This window comes from Delphinus delphis, chromosome 15 (assembly GCF_949987515.2).
Source record: "Delphinus delphis chromosome 15, mDelDel1.2, whole genome shotgun sequence".
Classification (NCBI taxonomy): domain Eukaryota; kingdom Metazoa; phylum Chordata; class Mammalia; order Artiodactyla; family Delphinidae; genus Delphinus; species Delphinus delphis.
The window spans coordinates 35,668,390-35,684,847 of record NC_082697.1 but is presented as its reverse complement, the minus strand read 5'-3'; the positions used below and the strand labels follow the sequence as shown (position 1 = coordinate 35,684,847).

The window sequence follows — 16,458 nt, the reverse complement described above, 5'->3', positions numbered from 1 at the left end:
TAATGAAAAACCTTTGGAGGTTGCCACCTCTCTACTGTTGGTGACAACTAAAGGTTCTTTTGTGGAAGGTCCCCTTGACATCATGTTTCTGGGTTCCTGACTCTAGAAATGATTCTTAATGTCTATCTTCAGATGAACCTTTCTACATAGAGGTTTGCAATTAAACTTGCAGAAACACTGATTACAGACTGGCTGCTCTGGGAAGTAGCTCTGCTGGGTGCTGGTGATAAAGAGTTACAACGAAGCATGGCTTTTCTCTCCATAGGCTCACATGGTATTTATCAAACATTCACACATGGTTTGCAAAAGAGAAAGATACTCATCGGCATGACATACCCTCTTGATGTACTGCACCACCTCCTGGATGTATGACCGGATCATCTCTGTCTTTTCCCTGAAAGCAAATGACAAAAAGATCATTATATGAACTCATCCATCATCAACAAACATGGGAACCTCAGGCTTCCAGATGAAAGTTTACAGAACTCTCAACATCCTTCTTACTGCTGCAAGGAAGGTACCAATCTGCCAGCTCTGAACAAAGGTCAGGTTCCACCCAAGGCACAAGCTCTGTTTTCACTAAATGCCAGGAGGGTTGTCTGACAATATCAGAAGTGAAGATTTAGCCTTTCCCTTAGGGTGGGTCTTTACTCAGCCTTTACCTACAGGCTCTGTGGGCACCTCAATCCTTTATTGAACTGCTCTTTGAGTTCACTATGAAAAACCTTATAAAAGGGATCTTCAAAAAGGTTAATTAGAGGAGAAATTTCACAGATGGGTCTTTGTATGGTTGGAAGCTGTTATTCTGCTGTAGAATAATTCCCAGGTAAAAGGTGGGAGAAAGGGGGTTCTTTCTACTTACTCTTCCATCTGGCTTTTGTCTTTGGATTTAGCTTCTGTTATCTTCTCCTGCCTCTTTTTATCCATTTTCTTCTTTAATTCCTTCTTCTCTCTGAAGGCAAAATGGAAGTAAAAGGGAAAAATGGTCAAGCAAATAGCAATTGGTGTTTCATACATTTACATACACAAATCCATTGTAAAGAGAATGAAGGCTTACTTCTCGCAAATTTCTTTAAGCTTCTTTAACTGATTATTCTGACATTCTTCAGCAACATCTGTCAATTTTTGAATAAGCTGAGGAAAGAAAATGCAAGTTGGCTATTTTACATTATCACAAACAAAGCACATTTTCCCTTCCTCCCCTCCACATCAAACAACAGTATCTGAGGTTAGAAAATCTGATGTTTAACAATAGTTAAGGGACTTCCCTCATGGCGCAGCAGTTAGGAATCCGCCTGCCAGTGCACGGGACACGGGTTCAAGCCCTAGTCCAGGAAGATCCCACATGCACAGAGCAACTAAGCCCATGCACCACAGCTACTGAGCCTGTACTCTGGAGCCCATGAGCCACAACTACTGAAGCCCGCACACCTAGACTCCATGCTCCACAACAAGAGAAGCCACCGCGATGAGAAGCCCACACACCACAACGAAGAGCAGCCCCCACTAGCCGTAACTAGAGAAAGCCCGCACGCAGCAATGAAGACCCAATGGAGCCAAAAATAAATAAATTAATTTTAACAAAAAACAATAGTTAAAATCATCAGACATCTTACATAGGCAATAAGGACAAAATTTTCAACCATTACATTATCTAGGTTTTAATATGAAATTCTTCTTCTTATCTGTTTCTAATTAAACAGGATTTCTTAAATTATTGGGTTAGTTAACTGCAGCTTGTCTTTGCCAAGTGCAAAGACAACGAACAGTGTGGACCCAGGTACCAATCCCCACTCTATGACTCACTACAACTATGACTTTGGTCATGGAGCCTATATTTTCTGAACCTACATTTTCTTGGTTATAAATGAGATAATCAATGCCTTTATGTCTTGGAGGTACTATGAAGCTTAAAATAAAACTGAGTGTGATACAAATGTAAGATGTAATTAACTGTAAATTATAATTCTTGGTTTCCAGCTTTCATTCCTTGCTTAATTGCTTCAAGAATGACATGAGTTACCCATCTTAGAAACTGATGTTTGTGTCCTGTGTGGGTAACTTCCAGTCGCTTCTCTTTCTTTATTCTACATGAAGAACTTATGGAACCTTCTGCCATTGCTCAGGCAGCAATAGCAACTGGACTCAACCCTTCTTACTGGAGCATCAAATAGATGGTGTGGGCTTCCTACGAAAGGTCCATTCTGTTCCCCAGAGATGGAGATTCTCACATATAGCAGACTGAGTTAACCAGTTATATATATATATATATATATATATATATATATATATAGTAGCTATGACAATACCAAGGCAATATAATCATAACACCAGCAAACTTTCATTGGTAATTTACACATGCCAGGCATAGTTTGAAGAGTTTTAAATGTATTAACTTATTCAATCCTAAGAATTGTCCTGTGAGGTAAGAGCTACTGTCCTCATTTTACATATGAAGATACTGACGCAGGGGACTCAAGTTCTGGGCTCTTGTACTTGGTGGTACTTGGCAGAGCTGGGTACAAACCCAGATAAATCAGCCTCCGCAGCTTGTGGCCTTCACCACTCTCCCAAGCTGCCTTTTGTTGTGATTTTAGAAATTGTTTTAAAAACCTCTTCTTATCTAAGAGAATAAAAGAAATCGAGGGAGAAATTCTCTCACAGAATTACCATAAAGAATCCACATTAACTTGACATTAACATGAAATTTGATGCACTCATCTGTGAAGTGGATTAAATCTGAACAAATATTAACTGGAGCTTGGGCCAGCAGAAAGCCTATTTGAAACCATTGAAAATCATTCAAAAGAGGTTGCCTGATCATGACTGTCACAATTAAAGAAATCATGAAATACTGCAGTTTAGTAATGCCGTTTATCAAACCGTCTAGATGTAAAATCCTGCTGTGCAAAGACTCTGACCATTTCCTTGAGGATTCCCGCAGCACCTCTTTGCTAGCTGAGGGGTACACACAGGGCCTTCAACTCCCCAGAGGACCTTTCTCCTCCCCTGTCCAGCCTAAGGAGTTAGAGGGTTATCAGGGGAGCCCCAACCTTGGTGGCAACATCAGAATCCCTTGTGAGCAACTTCTTAAAAATACACATTCCAGGACCTGTTCCTAGGCCTATGGACTCCACATGTCTAGGGGCAGGGCCTGGGAATCAGTGTTTTCAAAATCTCCTCAGATGATGTGGATTCTTTGCCAGATTTAGGGAGTCTCAGTGAGCTCGCCCTCCTTCTATAGCCACTGCTAAGTCTCCCAGCAACACTTCTGAATTCAGTGACATTCGTGCTTCTGTTTCCGTGTTCTCATCTCCATCATTCACCCTAGTCCAGAATCGTTTCTTGATTATGGCAGCTCCTGTTCACATTTACAGCTTTCCTCCCCACTCCTGCCCTCTTCCTCAGCAACATCAACATCCAGGCAATGAAGCCACTGAGCTTGAGATCTCCCAGCCCTCTACCCACTTGATTCTGAGTTTTACTTCCATTTGTTTTCAGCCCCCACACAACTGCCAACACCAGCTTCCCTCAAGGTTCTGCAAAAGTTTCCTGTCTGCTGCATCCCCTGGCCTTCCTTTTTGCCCCTCCCTTGCACCATCTGTACTTGTTTTTTATTCTTCTCAGAACTAATTCCCACCTCCTTTGCTCCCAGAACACACACCTTTATCTAAACTATTCAAGTTAGCCACAATTCAACAAATATTTATCAAATGCCTACTAAAAACCTGGCATTATTCTAGAAACACTGAGCTGATGAGTTGGCTTTCTAGATCTTGCTACTCAAAATATAGTCCAGGAGCCAGCAGCATTGGCATTACCAGGGAACACAGCAGAAATGCAAATTCTCAGGCCCTAACACAATGGACTAAACAAAAATCTGCATTATAACAAAATTCCCAGGAAATTCATGTGCACATTATTGGGGAAGATGGAGACAGTTTAGAAGAAGCCCTCTGTTATGCACTGAATGTTTGTGTTCCCTCAAAATAAATATATTGAAATCCTGACCCCCAGTGTAATGGTATTAGGAGGTGGGACCTTTGGGTGATTTGGTCATGAGGGTGGAGCCCTCATGAATGGGATTAGTGCCCATAATTGTAAAAGAAACCACAAGAGCTCTCTCACCCCTTCCACCACGTGAGGACACAGTTAGAAGAAAGCTCTCTATAAACTGGGAAGTGGGCTCTCACCAGACACCAAATCTACTGGTGCCTTAATTTTGGACTTCTCAGCCTTCAGAACTGTCAGAAATAAATATTCATTGTTTAAGCCACCCAGTCTCTACGGCACCCTCTCAAACTCCCTCTTTTCTGTCTCAAAAGAGCTGCAGAACTTTATGTGCGTTGTCTTCATTACCCAAGACTCAGCTTCCTCACCTCTGAGTCAGGGATAATGTTTCCTTCCTGGGGTGGTTGTGAAAGCTGGAAGAGAAGACACATGTGTGATTCCTAATAAACCAGGTCATAGGTTCTTAGCTTGGTTTCCTTACCCTTCCTTCCCAGAGGAAGGTTTTCCTTTGCTTTTTGTCCCATCTTCTTCTCCCTGTGGGAGGATCACCATTTCACTTTCTTCTCTCAAACTTTCTTCTTCACTGGATACATTCATTCCCTTTGCCTAAAAACACATCTCTATTTTCTTATCCTCCCAGAACCCTGAACTTTTGTTCTACCTTTGACCTTCCTTTCCTTTCCATCCCTAAAATGGAAGACCAATGGCTGCTTCCACAGCTGCAATGCCCCACTGCCACAGTCTTCAACCCCACCATCTCTTCCATTCCAACTACTGGCATTTATCTGATTTTGCTTTAAGATTACAAAAACTTTTTTGTTACTAAACTCATTGGCCATGTCTCAGGATGAACTTTCATTATTCTAGAGATTCATAAATTTTCTTAGCTCATTGTATCCTTAGGATCTCAGTAATTTTTTCATGGTACCCCCGAGGCCAAAAGAAATAAAAGAACAGTACCATTTATTTATTAAATGGTTAGGTCCAAATAATAGTAGTACTTTGCACAGAATCCAACAGATGTTGCTCTGTTTCCTTCAAAAACATAAAATATCCCACAATACCCCTGTGAGTTCAACATGGTGCTTCAGAGTGACGTGGCACATGGTTTGGGAATCGTGACTTTATCCTTTTGATAGGATGCCAGCTGCCAACCACTCTCATAAGAAGCTCTCTTTCCTTCATTTACAGTATCTCCAGCAATTCCCACAGTCACTCTTCTCTGATTCTTTTAAGTGCTTCAATTCATTTCTGCATCAACTGCCTTTGACCGTCTCTGGCTGAGGATGGCTCACCAGCATCTCAACATCTTTCACAGAAGGCAAATCATCGTATTTTCCCATTAAGTATCATCACTCAGGTTAAAAGTGTGCATTACATTTGACTGCCCTCTTGGGTGCTTTCCCCATCTGTTGAGTCCTGGAGAACTGTCACCATGTTATCTCTTGGCTTTGTGTTAACAGCGCTCTGGTGTAGATCCTCATTAACTCCTGTCTGGACTTGGCAAGTATTCTCTCCCTGCCCTCAGTCTCTCCTTAGTCTTTCTGCTCCATATCACAAATAGTATTTTTTGTATGTCCCGAGCCTTAACTGGCTCTGTATCCTCAAATACGTTACACTCCAGCTCTAAATTTCCTTTCCTGATTAGCATTCAGCACACTCAATAAACTAGGCTGTATTTTACTCTCAGACTGTCTGGGCACATACCTGCTTCTATACTTTTTCTCATGTTATTTTTCCACCTGGATGATATTCCCATTTGAATGAGAGACAGCACAGATGTAGGGCATTCCCATGGTTGCAGAAATTCCACTGGACTGTGCTGCTCAACTCCTGATAAGGGAGTAGGCACCAGCCAGTGGTTTTTTGGACACCAGGCTCTACATAAAATAGGCACTCAAAAATTATTGTGGGGCTTCCCTGGTGGCGCAGTGGTTGAGGGTCCGCCTGCCGATGCAGGGGACGCGGGTTCGTGCCCCAGTCCGGGAGGATCCCACATGCCGCGGAGTGGCTGGGCCCGCGAGCCATGACCGCTGAGCCTGCGCGTCCGGAGCCTGTGCTCCGCAACGGAAGGGGCCACAACAGTGAGAGGCCCGCGTACCGCACCAAAAAAAAAAAAAAAAAAAAAAAAATCTGTTAAGTTTAAGAACCACATTGACCCGGACCTTGGTTATGGCTATGGTGCATCATGTCCAAGTCATGGGCTGTCTTATTGAAAATACTTCTTAAACTACATAATTTTGATATTTAACAAGCTAAGTTTTGTTCCTTTAAGAATAAATGCCTTATTGTGAAATCCAGGCATGTGTTTTTTTTTTTTTTTTTAATGTGGCTTTTGCATGAAACTAATGAAAATAGTGTCTCCATAGAATCCCAAAGAATATGTTTAAAAAAGGACAATATCTCTGTGTTTAATATGACAAATGTTCTTCCACTCTACTCAGCTCCCCTTGGTCTCCCCAACTCTCTCATACAACAGACCCCTCCCTGTAACATTCTGCCCTTTTCAACTATTTTCAAAAGATCACTCTTACTATAATTCTGCTCTTACAGCATTTACTGTTTTCATTTAAACTTCCTCTACTTAAAGTCCAGGAGGCAGAGTGATTAATGTTATGATTTTGTTAATAATATGACACTATTGTCAGACTCGCATTAAACTGGCAATGAGATTACGTCTAGGCGTTAATAATTTATCTCTTTCTTACCCTAGAAAGAGAGAGTGTGGGGCTCAACTATAGTTTTCTCTACCCAATACTACTTCAGAAAGAACTTCCTCTGCTTTCTGAGAACTGGCTCTGTGCCTAATGTGATTTCCATGGAGCTGCTGTGTTCTTTACGCCCATCCCTGGGCCAAGGTAACTGGTCCGAGGAGGCATAGATCCAAGTAGGACCAGTCATACCCCGACTCTAGCCACAGGTGATTGGTCTAAGGTTGCAAGCTTGGCCAATCATATCACACTAAAAAGGCTTGCCCCAAGATTTTTCCAACCTGTCATTAGTGAAAGAAATATAACTTGGAAGGGGTTGATGCCTATATTTTCTGACAAGGGGAAGCCTGTGTGCTGCTTTGGACAAAAATAATACGGACATGCAGAGAAAATCAGGAGAGAAAGGGAGAGAGACAGAGACAGACAAACATAGGAAGTGCTGTGAGTGGTTTCTGGTAGGCATCTCTTTATCCCTTCCCTTCTCCAGTGTGGATGGTCAACCCTTCCTTACATGGCCTTCCCCTATGTACTTTTCTAGTATATACTATTCTTGTCTAAGTTAGTCCAATATAGGTTTTTGTCACATGTAACCAAGGGAATCCCGACAAACAAACAAAAAAACAAAAATAAAAAATTTTACTCCTTAATCCCCAAATAAGATGAAAGAACCTGTGAGCATTGGGTCCGGGGTTTCTATTTCATGAAGTGTGAAAATCTGACCCAGAAGAGGGATTTTTCACACAATAATTGAAGTGTCTTTTAACTGACCTAAGGGTACTCTCACTTTGGTGTATTTATTAGCAGACAGGCTCTACTCAAAGAACCGTTCAATGATATATTAGCCACAAGACTCACTGAAGATAGAAAAGAACAAAAAATTAGTTTAGAATTCCTAGGGGGAAAAAAGTCGAGAGTACATGGTAAACTGAAATGCAGTAAACAACATTTAATTTTAACTTTTAATATGATTTCTTTTTCTGGCCCAAAGGAATAGACATTTCAATTATTTTGCTTGTTTGTTTACCACTCATGACAACTCTCCTAGTTAAATGTTCCAAACCTTTTATGGATGAAAAAGAAAAGCTCTGGGGAATATAATTTCATGCTTGTTCTCAGCTCCATGCTGAATTTCACTTGGTTTAGTCATTTGAGGGTGAGGGAATGGTTTCCAAGGAAGAGACTAATTCATTGACTCTAACTTAAAAGGGATAGAAAAATATGTAGACAGAAATTGTCATGTTTAGAGCCTCTTATAAGAAGGACAATTTGGGAAAATGTGCAAAGAGCCAAGTGTAGAGTGTACATACTTCAGGCAAACTCATCTTCCTTCTCCCTTCACTCATAAGTGGAGAAGATAGCACCTTCTTTTCTGCTAGTCAAAGCATCCACTCTGAGTTTTCACCATAAATTGCTTGTTTATCTTCTACAAAGTGTTAATTTATGATGCTTCTAAACTAAGAAATGATCTACTGATTAAACGCATTACTGATAATTTAAAAACTAGGTGGATTTTTATACTGGCGTGTTTCCTGTCCATTCAAATTGAAAAATATTTATTCATTCATTCCACCAATATTTACTGAGCACCTGTGATGTGCTGGATACTGTGTATTGATGGTCCAACTGAGAGTTGGCAGCGAAGTCCTGTCCAGGTGGAGCTCATGTTCCCCACCAGCTCACTTCTTTTCTCAGAAGCAGCAGAAAGTCTTGGACTAAAAGACCAACCACCTTGATTCTTTTCTGAGATAGTCGTTCATACCTATGAAATTCATTTCTTTTAAAATTTCCATATCTAAACAGAATTCATAGCTGCTTATTTGAATCTAAAGGTTTAAGGAATCCTTGAAATTTTCTTTTTACTTGCTGGGCAAAGCAATAAATGAACGTGAAAATCTGAGCACGACTCCTAGTCAATGTCAACAAGTTGGCCCAATGAATCTACAGCATTTAAAATTGTTTTTCACTTTTAAAATATGCCAAAGTAAATGTCAGCTTCTTAGCTTTCTGGGAAATATAAATGGGTCAATGTAGCATACGCCCTTGAATGATATTTCTGGTATTCTTTTATAAGGCTCTCAACTGGAAATATCTTCAAACTTTAAAAAACAATCAAGAAATTTGGTAAAGGAAGCTCTAGTAAATGTGTTTTATCATCCTAGATGATGCCTGGGTTTTTCCATCTTAATTCTTGGGCCTTGTTTCCTGACCAGTAAAATATAGCAAAATTTTAAAATTATATTATGTGTGTTTTTAAATTTTTTAAATTGTTTAAAAATTCAATGATGATTTTTAAATGTCCTGAAAATCATAAAAAGTAGATATTTATGGCCATGAAATATTTATTTTAGTGATAACTGGAATTCATTTTTATGATAAAAGAAGTTTCACTTAAAATGATTCATATATAGTTTTAAGTACAAATTTATAACAGGCAAAGAATTACCCCTTTGTAATTATAAAAGGTTAATGAAGTTACTTGTAAGAGTTTTTTTAAAAGTTGGTGTAGTATCACATATGACACAATTGTGGATTTTTGATTAAGTTAAAAGAAAATGAGAAAATGGTTGTATAGGATCAAGTTAGTTGAGATCATTATATCTGATTAAACCAATTGCAAACAAAAATCCAAACCACCAAAATTTCAGGATCAGGCTTCATAATTCTGAAAGATATCAAGACCATTTAATTTAGAATAGATGAAACAAATATTGCTTATCACTCAGATGTGGGAAAATAACTATACTGTTCAAACTGGAGGTTTTCAAATAATTAAGAAAGGAGACCTGACTAAAAGAGACATGATTTGTCCTGTGATTTGTAACTGAAATAGTGCAATAAATCAAGGGCTTAATATTCAATAGTCTGTTTGAAAGCTAGAACCAGAAGAGCTGCCCATGAAGATGAGTAGCACAGCATGTCAGCTTCTTCTTTCCTTAATGCAAAATCTATCGTTTCAAGCATCTTGAAACTTACCAGATGGAGTGCAATGAGTCTTGTAATTCCAGAGGGCACAAACTAAATTGTCAGACTTGTGAATTCTATTTTGGAATTTTCCTTTCAGCAGAATTTCTTCTGTTCTTTAAGCTTCTTTAGGTTGATGCAAGTCAAAACTATTATTTTCTTTGCCTTTGGGGATAGGTTTTGTTTACTGACTCTTTTCCCTCAATCTTATCTAAATAGTTACCAATTAACACAAAAAATATACTAAGACATACTGTGTGCACACAAAAGTAAAAACAAGATTTTTTTATTGCTTTAAACTGAAATCCTTAATTATTATTTTAATAGATCTGAGAGTTGAATCATCTCTGCATTCTCTGCAAACTAAGTTAAACTAGCATTATAGTTAGAGGGAAACTTTACAAGCACTCTTGCACAAATTTTTATTTAGAAACAAGGATACAAACACTCAAAGAGGTGAAATGATTTAGCTAAAGTTACATAACTAAAAGTGAAAGTCATGTCTCCTCACTTTAAATCCTGTACAAATTGTCCTTTGATAAAGAGTGATGACTATGTTCTAGGCACTGTGTTAAGTTTCCATGGATTATTTTATTGAATCTCACATCCAAACTGTGAGGGCTATGTGTTGATTCTTGCAAAAAAAAAAAAAAAAAGGCTTAATTCTCCACCATTCCCTGTATTCACACTCTTCGCAATGTGACTTGTGGTTCCTCTAAACAAGAGATAGTCTATTTCCCTATCCCATGTATCCAGGCAAGTCTTACGACTTGCTTGGAGATAGATCTGTTGAGACTTTACCTACTTCTGCTTGCTCTCATTTGGAATCCTCTCCAAATTCCACATGGACAAGTCCAGGCTAGCCTTGCTGGATGATGAGAGATGTGTATCAGTTATCTGCCTGGACCAGTTGACAGTCAGCCAACCTTCAGGAGCAGATCCTCTAAGTAACTGGCAACTGAACCACAGACACATGAATGAGCCCAGCCAGGACTAGAAGATACATCCAGTTGAGTCAAGCTCATATTGCTACACATAGAAACATGAGCTAAGTCAATAGTTGTTATTTTAAGGCAATAAGTTTTGAGGCGTTTGTTATGCAACAAAGCTAATGGATAAAGATGGGTATACTATTACTAGGTCCATCTGACTTCACAACCTGTGTTCTCAACCACGGTAAGCCCTTGAGGGAAGAGACAACATTTAGGCTTGGTCCACAGGAATCCCCCCACCAGTATGAGGACCACAGGAGGCCTTCAATAACTTTCACTTAAACAATTATATAAGTATATTTTATGCTCTCTAAATTGTCCAACCTCCCAAAAACAATAAACTAAAAGATAGCATAAACTCTGTGGGTCAAAAGAACAAGACAATCCAACAGAAAAGTAGGCAATGGATATAAACAGTTTGTAGAAAAAAGGAATGGAAATGGGCAATACACACATGGAGGACATATGCTCATTTTTTTTAAAACATTTTTATTGGAGTATAATTGCTTTACAATGGTGTGTTAGTTTCTGCTTTACAACAAAGTGAATCAGTTATACATCTACATATATCCCCATATCTCTTCCCTCTTGTGTCTCCCTCCCTCCTACCCTCCCTATCCCACCTTTCTAGCTGGGCACAAAGCACTAAGCTGATCTCCCTGTGCTATGCCACTGCTTCCCACTAGCTATCTATTTTATATTTGGTAGTGTATATATGTCCATACATACACTACCACTCTCTCACTTTGTCCCAGCTTACCCTTCCCCCTCCCCATATCCTCAAGTCCATTCTCTAGTAGGTCTGCATCTTTATTCCCATCTTGCCCTTAGGTTCTTCACGACCTTTTTTTTTAGATTCCATATATATGTGTTAGCATACGGTATTTGTTTTTCTCTTTCTGACTTACTTCACTCTGTATAACAGACTCTAGGTCCATCCACCTCAATACAAATAACTCAATTTCCTTTCATTTTATTGCTGAGTAATATTCCATTGTATATATGTGCCACATCTTCTTTATCCATTCATCTGTCGATGAACATTTAGGTTGCTTCCATGTCCTGGCTATTGTAAATAGAGCTGCAATGAGCATTGTGGTACATGACTCTTTCTGAATTATGGTTTTCTCAGAGTATATGCCCAGTAGTGGGATTGCTGGGTCATATGGTAGCTCTATTTGTAGTTTTTTAAGGAATCTCCATACTGTTCTCCATAGTGGCTGTATCAATTTACATTCCCACCAACAGTGCAAGAGGGTTCCCTTTCTCCACACCCTCTCCAGCATTTATTGTTTGTAGATTTTTTGATGATGGTCATTCTGACTGGTGTGAGATGATATCACATTGTAGTTTTGATTTGCATTTCTCTAATGATTAATGATGTTGAGCATCCTTTCATGTGTTTGTTGGCAATCTGTATATCTTCTTTGGAGAAATGTCTATTTAGGTCTTCTGCCCACATATCCTCATTTTTGATCATGATTACATCAATAGAAATGAAGATAAATATCATTTCTATCTATATATCCATATCTATCTATCTCTAGAACAAATCAATTCTATTAGGGTTACCCAATGATGATTAGGAAAATTAACAAATAAGAACACATTTTGACAAATTGTTTCATTCTTTATTTCATTACTAAAGTCTTGTATTGATTTGTCATTTCTTGTTTGGTAGAGAATGTAAAGTTTTCAGAAAAGCTAAATCATTTATTTCTCAAGAAAGATGATCCTGCCTTAAAGTCAGAATATTGGAGGAAGACAGATCACACTACCGTAGAGTTAGTTACTTCCTGACACTGCAATTACTCCTGGCACATATACTTCAGCTGAGCGACCATAGAAGTGAGAAAATTCAAGGCTGGCTCTCAGACAGGCTGCAGCAGGAAATGGTGCTAATAGAAATCATCAAAAAGGAAGATGGTGAGCACCCTCAGGCTGTAGCAGGATGTCAAAAACTGCAAATACACATTTATATTTGAGCTTAAGATTTTCTAGCCAATTCATGTATTGTAAGAAAAAAAGTGGAGGTGGGGGGCTTTCATTAAAAACAATGATTTGTGCACATTATCTCATTATTCCTCCTTAAAGTTCAATAAAGTGAGGATTATTCTTATCTTCATTGGAAAGATGAGAAAACAGAAATTCTGAGTGGTCACACAGCTACTCTGGGTGAGCAGTGGCCAGAAATGAGGACATTTGACTACAGACCCTCACTCATCACCACTCACATCTGATGGGCCATTCCATTAGTAGCTGGTCAGTATCCACCCAGAGCTTTCACTGTGAAACACAACTTTCATTCCCCAGGATTGGCAGGGAATTGGGAGCACTCAGCTCAACAGGTACTAGTGTTGGTTTGAGGCCCAGGAATGATTGCTGGTGGGACAGGCAGGAGTATGTATAAGAAGAACCCCAACCATTAAGGTCTATGTGAAGGAAAGGAGAAATGAATGGGCTTGGAACACGTGGGAGACTAAATACAAGAAAGAGGAGAAAAGGTAGGAAGTAAAGCAAAACAAAACAAGCCTCTGCGGAGGATAAAGAGTATGGTGCTGTGAGACAGAATGAGGAAATCTTTTCTTGACGCCACTGAAAAGGAGAAAGAAGAGAGAAGACAAAATGGCGGGTCAAACCCTGCAGCAACTGAGAAGCGACCCCATAGATGTCACCACAAAACCTCCTCTCCCTAGGCGGTGGATGTTTAGCCTTGAACGTGATGTTGGGGCTGATTCTGAGAGTGATTGCAAACCCTCAGAGGGACCCCCTAAGAATTTCTATCACTTACCAAACTCACATTTAAAATTAAGACCTTACCCTAATGGTATGACAAAACCCAGGGTCAACCTATGGCAGTTGATGAAAAACAGGTAAGTTAGAGCAGATTCCCCAACCATTAGAGTTCTTTCCTGGAACAGACATCTTTCACTGGGCTCCACAGACCCCCAAGATATCTATGAGGAGATTTCAGGGGGTGCAAGAACTTCAGTGGGGTTGGGGAACTACATCTTTATTTTCATTCACCCTTAACTGAAAGTAACTGTTTCCTTCTATAATGAACACAGGCAGGAAATCACAGGAGTGATTTCCATAGGACCTGTGCCTTTGTCACCAAGAGATAACCATCCAGCCTGATGGTCAAGCTATGAAGAGCGGAGAGCACGATGTATTTCCTATTTCAACCAAGAGGAAATTTACACTTATTTTAAAATGCATTTTGAACAGAGATAAGGATCAATGGCTCTAAAACCTGATTCTTCAACGTGAATGTGCAACACATCACCTGGGACTCCTATCAAAATGCGAATTGTGATTTAGCAGGTCTGGGGTGGGACCTGAGACTCTGCATGTCTAACAGGCTGGCTCTCAGGTGATTTGGGGACCACACTTTGAGTAACTGGGCTGCAGAGCTGCTTGGATGTAGAGTTTTAAAGATGATGGTTCTTATTTAGACAGGTAGAACAAGTCCTTTGAGTCCTTTGAGCTATAGAGTCTATGAAGCTTGGTGTGCATTTAACACCTCCTATGATAACATGAAAAGTTATCTCAAAAATATTCTCTTGGTGTTTATTAATTTCTATGGTTAGGAAAATTGTTCCCACGTCTGTGTCTCCATAGCAGTTTGCTGATGGCTGTCTATGGTTTCATTTATCACATGGTATTAATGACTGTAGTACATGCTCCCTGTGCATGTGCTGGCCACGCCTTCCTCATCTTTACCTCCAGTGTCTATCACAGGGTTGGACAGATATTAAGTTGTAATGCACATTTGGCAGGGAGTTTATTGATGCCATGGTTTCTTTCTCAATCCTTGAACTGCGGGTTCACATTTGCATTTAATTCCCAAAGCAATTTTGGGAGATAAAATATCTTCTGCCTAATTCTCCGCATCACCCAAATACTCCATTTTACCTGGGGCCTACTTGCTTTTTAATTACACTTCCACTTGTCTAATTTAGCCTAAGAGGCTTGTTGGTAATTCAGAACCACAACCAAAGATAGAACTGACACTTCTAGGTGCCTTTCAGCCAAAAGACTTCCTGGCAGAACAATTTGTAGTTATTACAAATAGGGTTTATAGAAAGTTCTGCCACATGTTAGCTAAAGGCATGTAGTGTAAGTTGTGGATGCCCTGAAATGGCCATACAATAAACTCTGTGTGGTTCTAAATCCCAGGTGTTTGGGTCTTAGCCTTCTTAACAAAGGCCCATACAGGTATGTTCAAGGGCACTGGCACTTTATCTAAACCCAAATCCACAATCACAGTGGCGAAGGATGGAGCATTTTGAGTAGGTTGCTTATATTTGGCCTGAACGGGCCAGGCTGGCTTGGATGTATAGCATATGTATGTTTTTCTGAAAACGCTTTCAAGCTTTCATCGTGGACACACTCATTCCTTCTTGGGGAAAAGGAGGCAGAGGCACATGTTCTGAGATTGTCACCTCGAGTGGCAGTTCCAACAGCTCTCCTGCTCCAGTGGCCCTTCAGATGGGATTTTCCCAACTATAACTTCAGCTTGGTCTTCCCCAGTTCCCCGCCAACCTCCTCCTTCAGGGGAAAATCTGTTGCGCAGCTTTTCATGCTCCCATCTGGTGGGATTTGATGTGGTGCTCACCCTCACGTATGCCTCCCAGAACTCTGAGATTGTGTAGCTGTTGCCTGTGATTTCTGAATCTAATTTCTGAAGCTCAGGTCTCCTTCTTCCCAGGAGGCCTTTCTGGGATGTCTGGGCTTCTGTGTTAATTCACACTCTTAATTCTTTTCTCAGGAATGTTCTGTGAGTACTGGTCTTCTCTCTTATTCTGCCATGTCTCTTATGAATTGCCATGTTTCTTTCCTTGGGGAATGGATCTTGCCAGAGGTTGGCACTCTGAGGAAGCTTCAGATGATGATGGCTGGACTGCCTCATCTTTGAAGTAACATTGACCCTGTTAGTCAACTTCAGTAATCTGCAGGAGAACCCCAGGACTTCTAACCCTCAGGCTGTTATTCCTCTGAACTGTGCTTCTGGATGGCACTTTCCTGGGGCCCCATTCCTCACCATGTACTCCCAGCTCAGCCCCAGAGCCGTCCTTGTGAAAGTTACTTCAGATCACATCACTCCTCTGCTCAGAACCCTCCACTGGCTCCCATTGTGCTGAGTGGAACACAGAGGCCACAAGGGGCCTACAAGACCTGAGAGATCTTTCTCCAGCCCCAGAAGTCCCATCTCTCTGACCTAAGACCCTACAGTCCTCCTCAAACACGGTCACCCTACTGTTCCAACACACAGGCCCATTCCCAGCCCAGAGTCTTTGCGTTTGCTAATCCTTCTCCCTGGGAAAATCTTGCCCCATATGTTTGCATGGGCCCATCCTTCTCCTCCACACTCAGATGCTGGCTTCTCAGTGAGTACCTCTCTGGTTACTCTATGTAAAATTTCAAACCACGTTCCTCATCCTTCCCCCACACCCACTCCCTAGTTTTCCACTTGGGATTGATTTTTTTTTTTCCTAAACCCTTATTACCAACTGACATATTTTACCAACTTATTGTGTTTATGGTCTCACCCCCACATCTAGAATGTAAGCTCCATAAAGGCTAGGATTGTAATTTTTATCCTCTACTATTTAAAAGTATTTGCTGAGTGGCTGTCTATTAAGTATTCGTTGACTAGATGAATGAATGAATCAGGATTTCTTTCTGAGGTGATGAAAATGTTCTAAAATTGGTGATGGCTGTACATATTTATGAATATACATAAGCTAAAAACCATTGAACTGTACACTTTAAATACATGA

The 16,458-nt window shown here is 40.2% G+C and overlaps 1 protein-coding gene across 2 annotated transcripts in view; it reads right to left on the bottom strand.

Annotated features, from left to right (window-relative positions):
• PLCB1 (phospholipase C beta 1) overlaps nucleotides 1-16,458 on the bottom strand; it is a 682,368-nt gene that overhangs the window by 73,072 nt on the left and 592,838 nt on the right. For both annotated transcript variants that reach the window (XM_060031224.1, XM_060031225.1), the window contains exons 28-30: nucleotides 1,058-1,134; nucleotides 863-952; nucleotides 337-394 (exon numbers count right to left, since the gene is read on the bottom strand). In XM_060031224.1, the coding sequence (XP_059887207.1) occupies nucleotides 337-394; nucleotides 863-952; nucleotides 1,058-1,134 (225 nt within the window). The remainder of the gene's footprint in view (nucleotides 1-336; nucleotides 395-862; nucleotides 953-1,057; nucleotides 1,135-16,458) is intronic.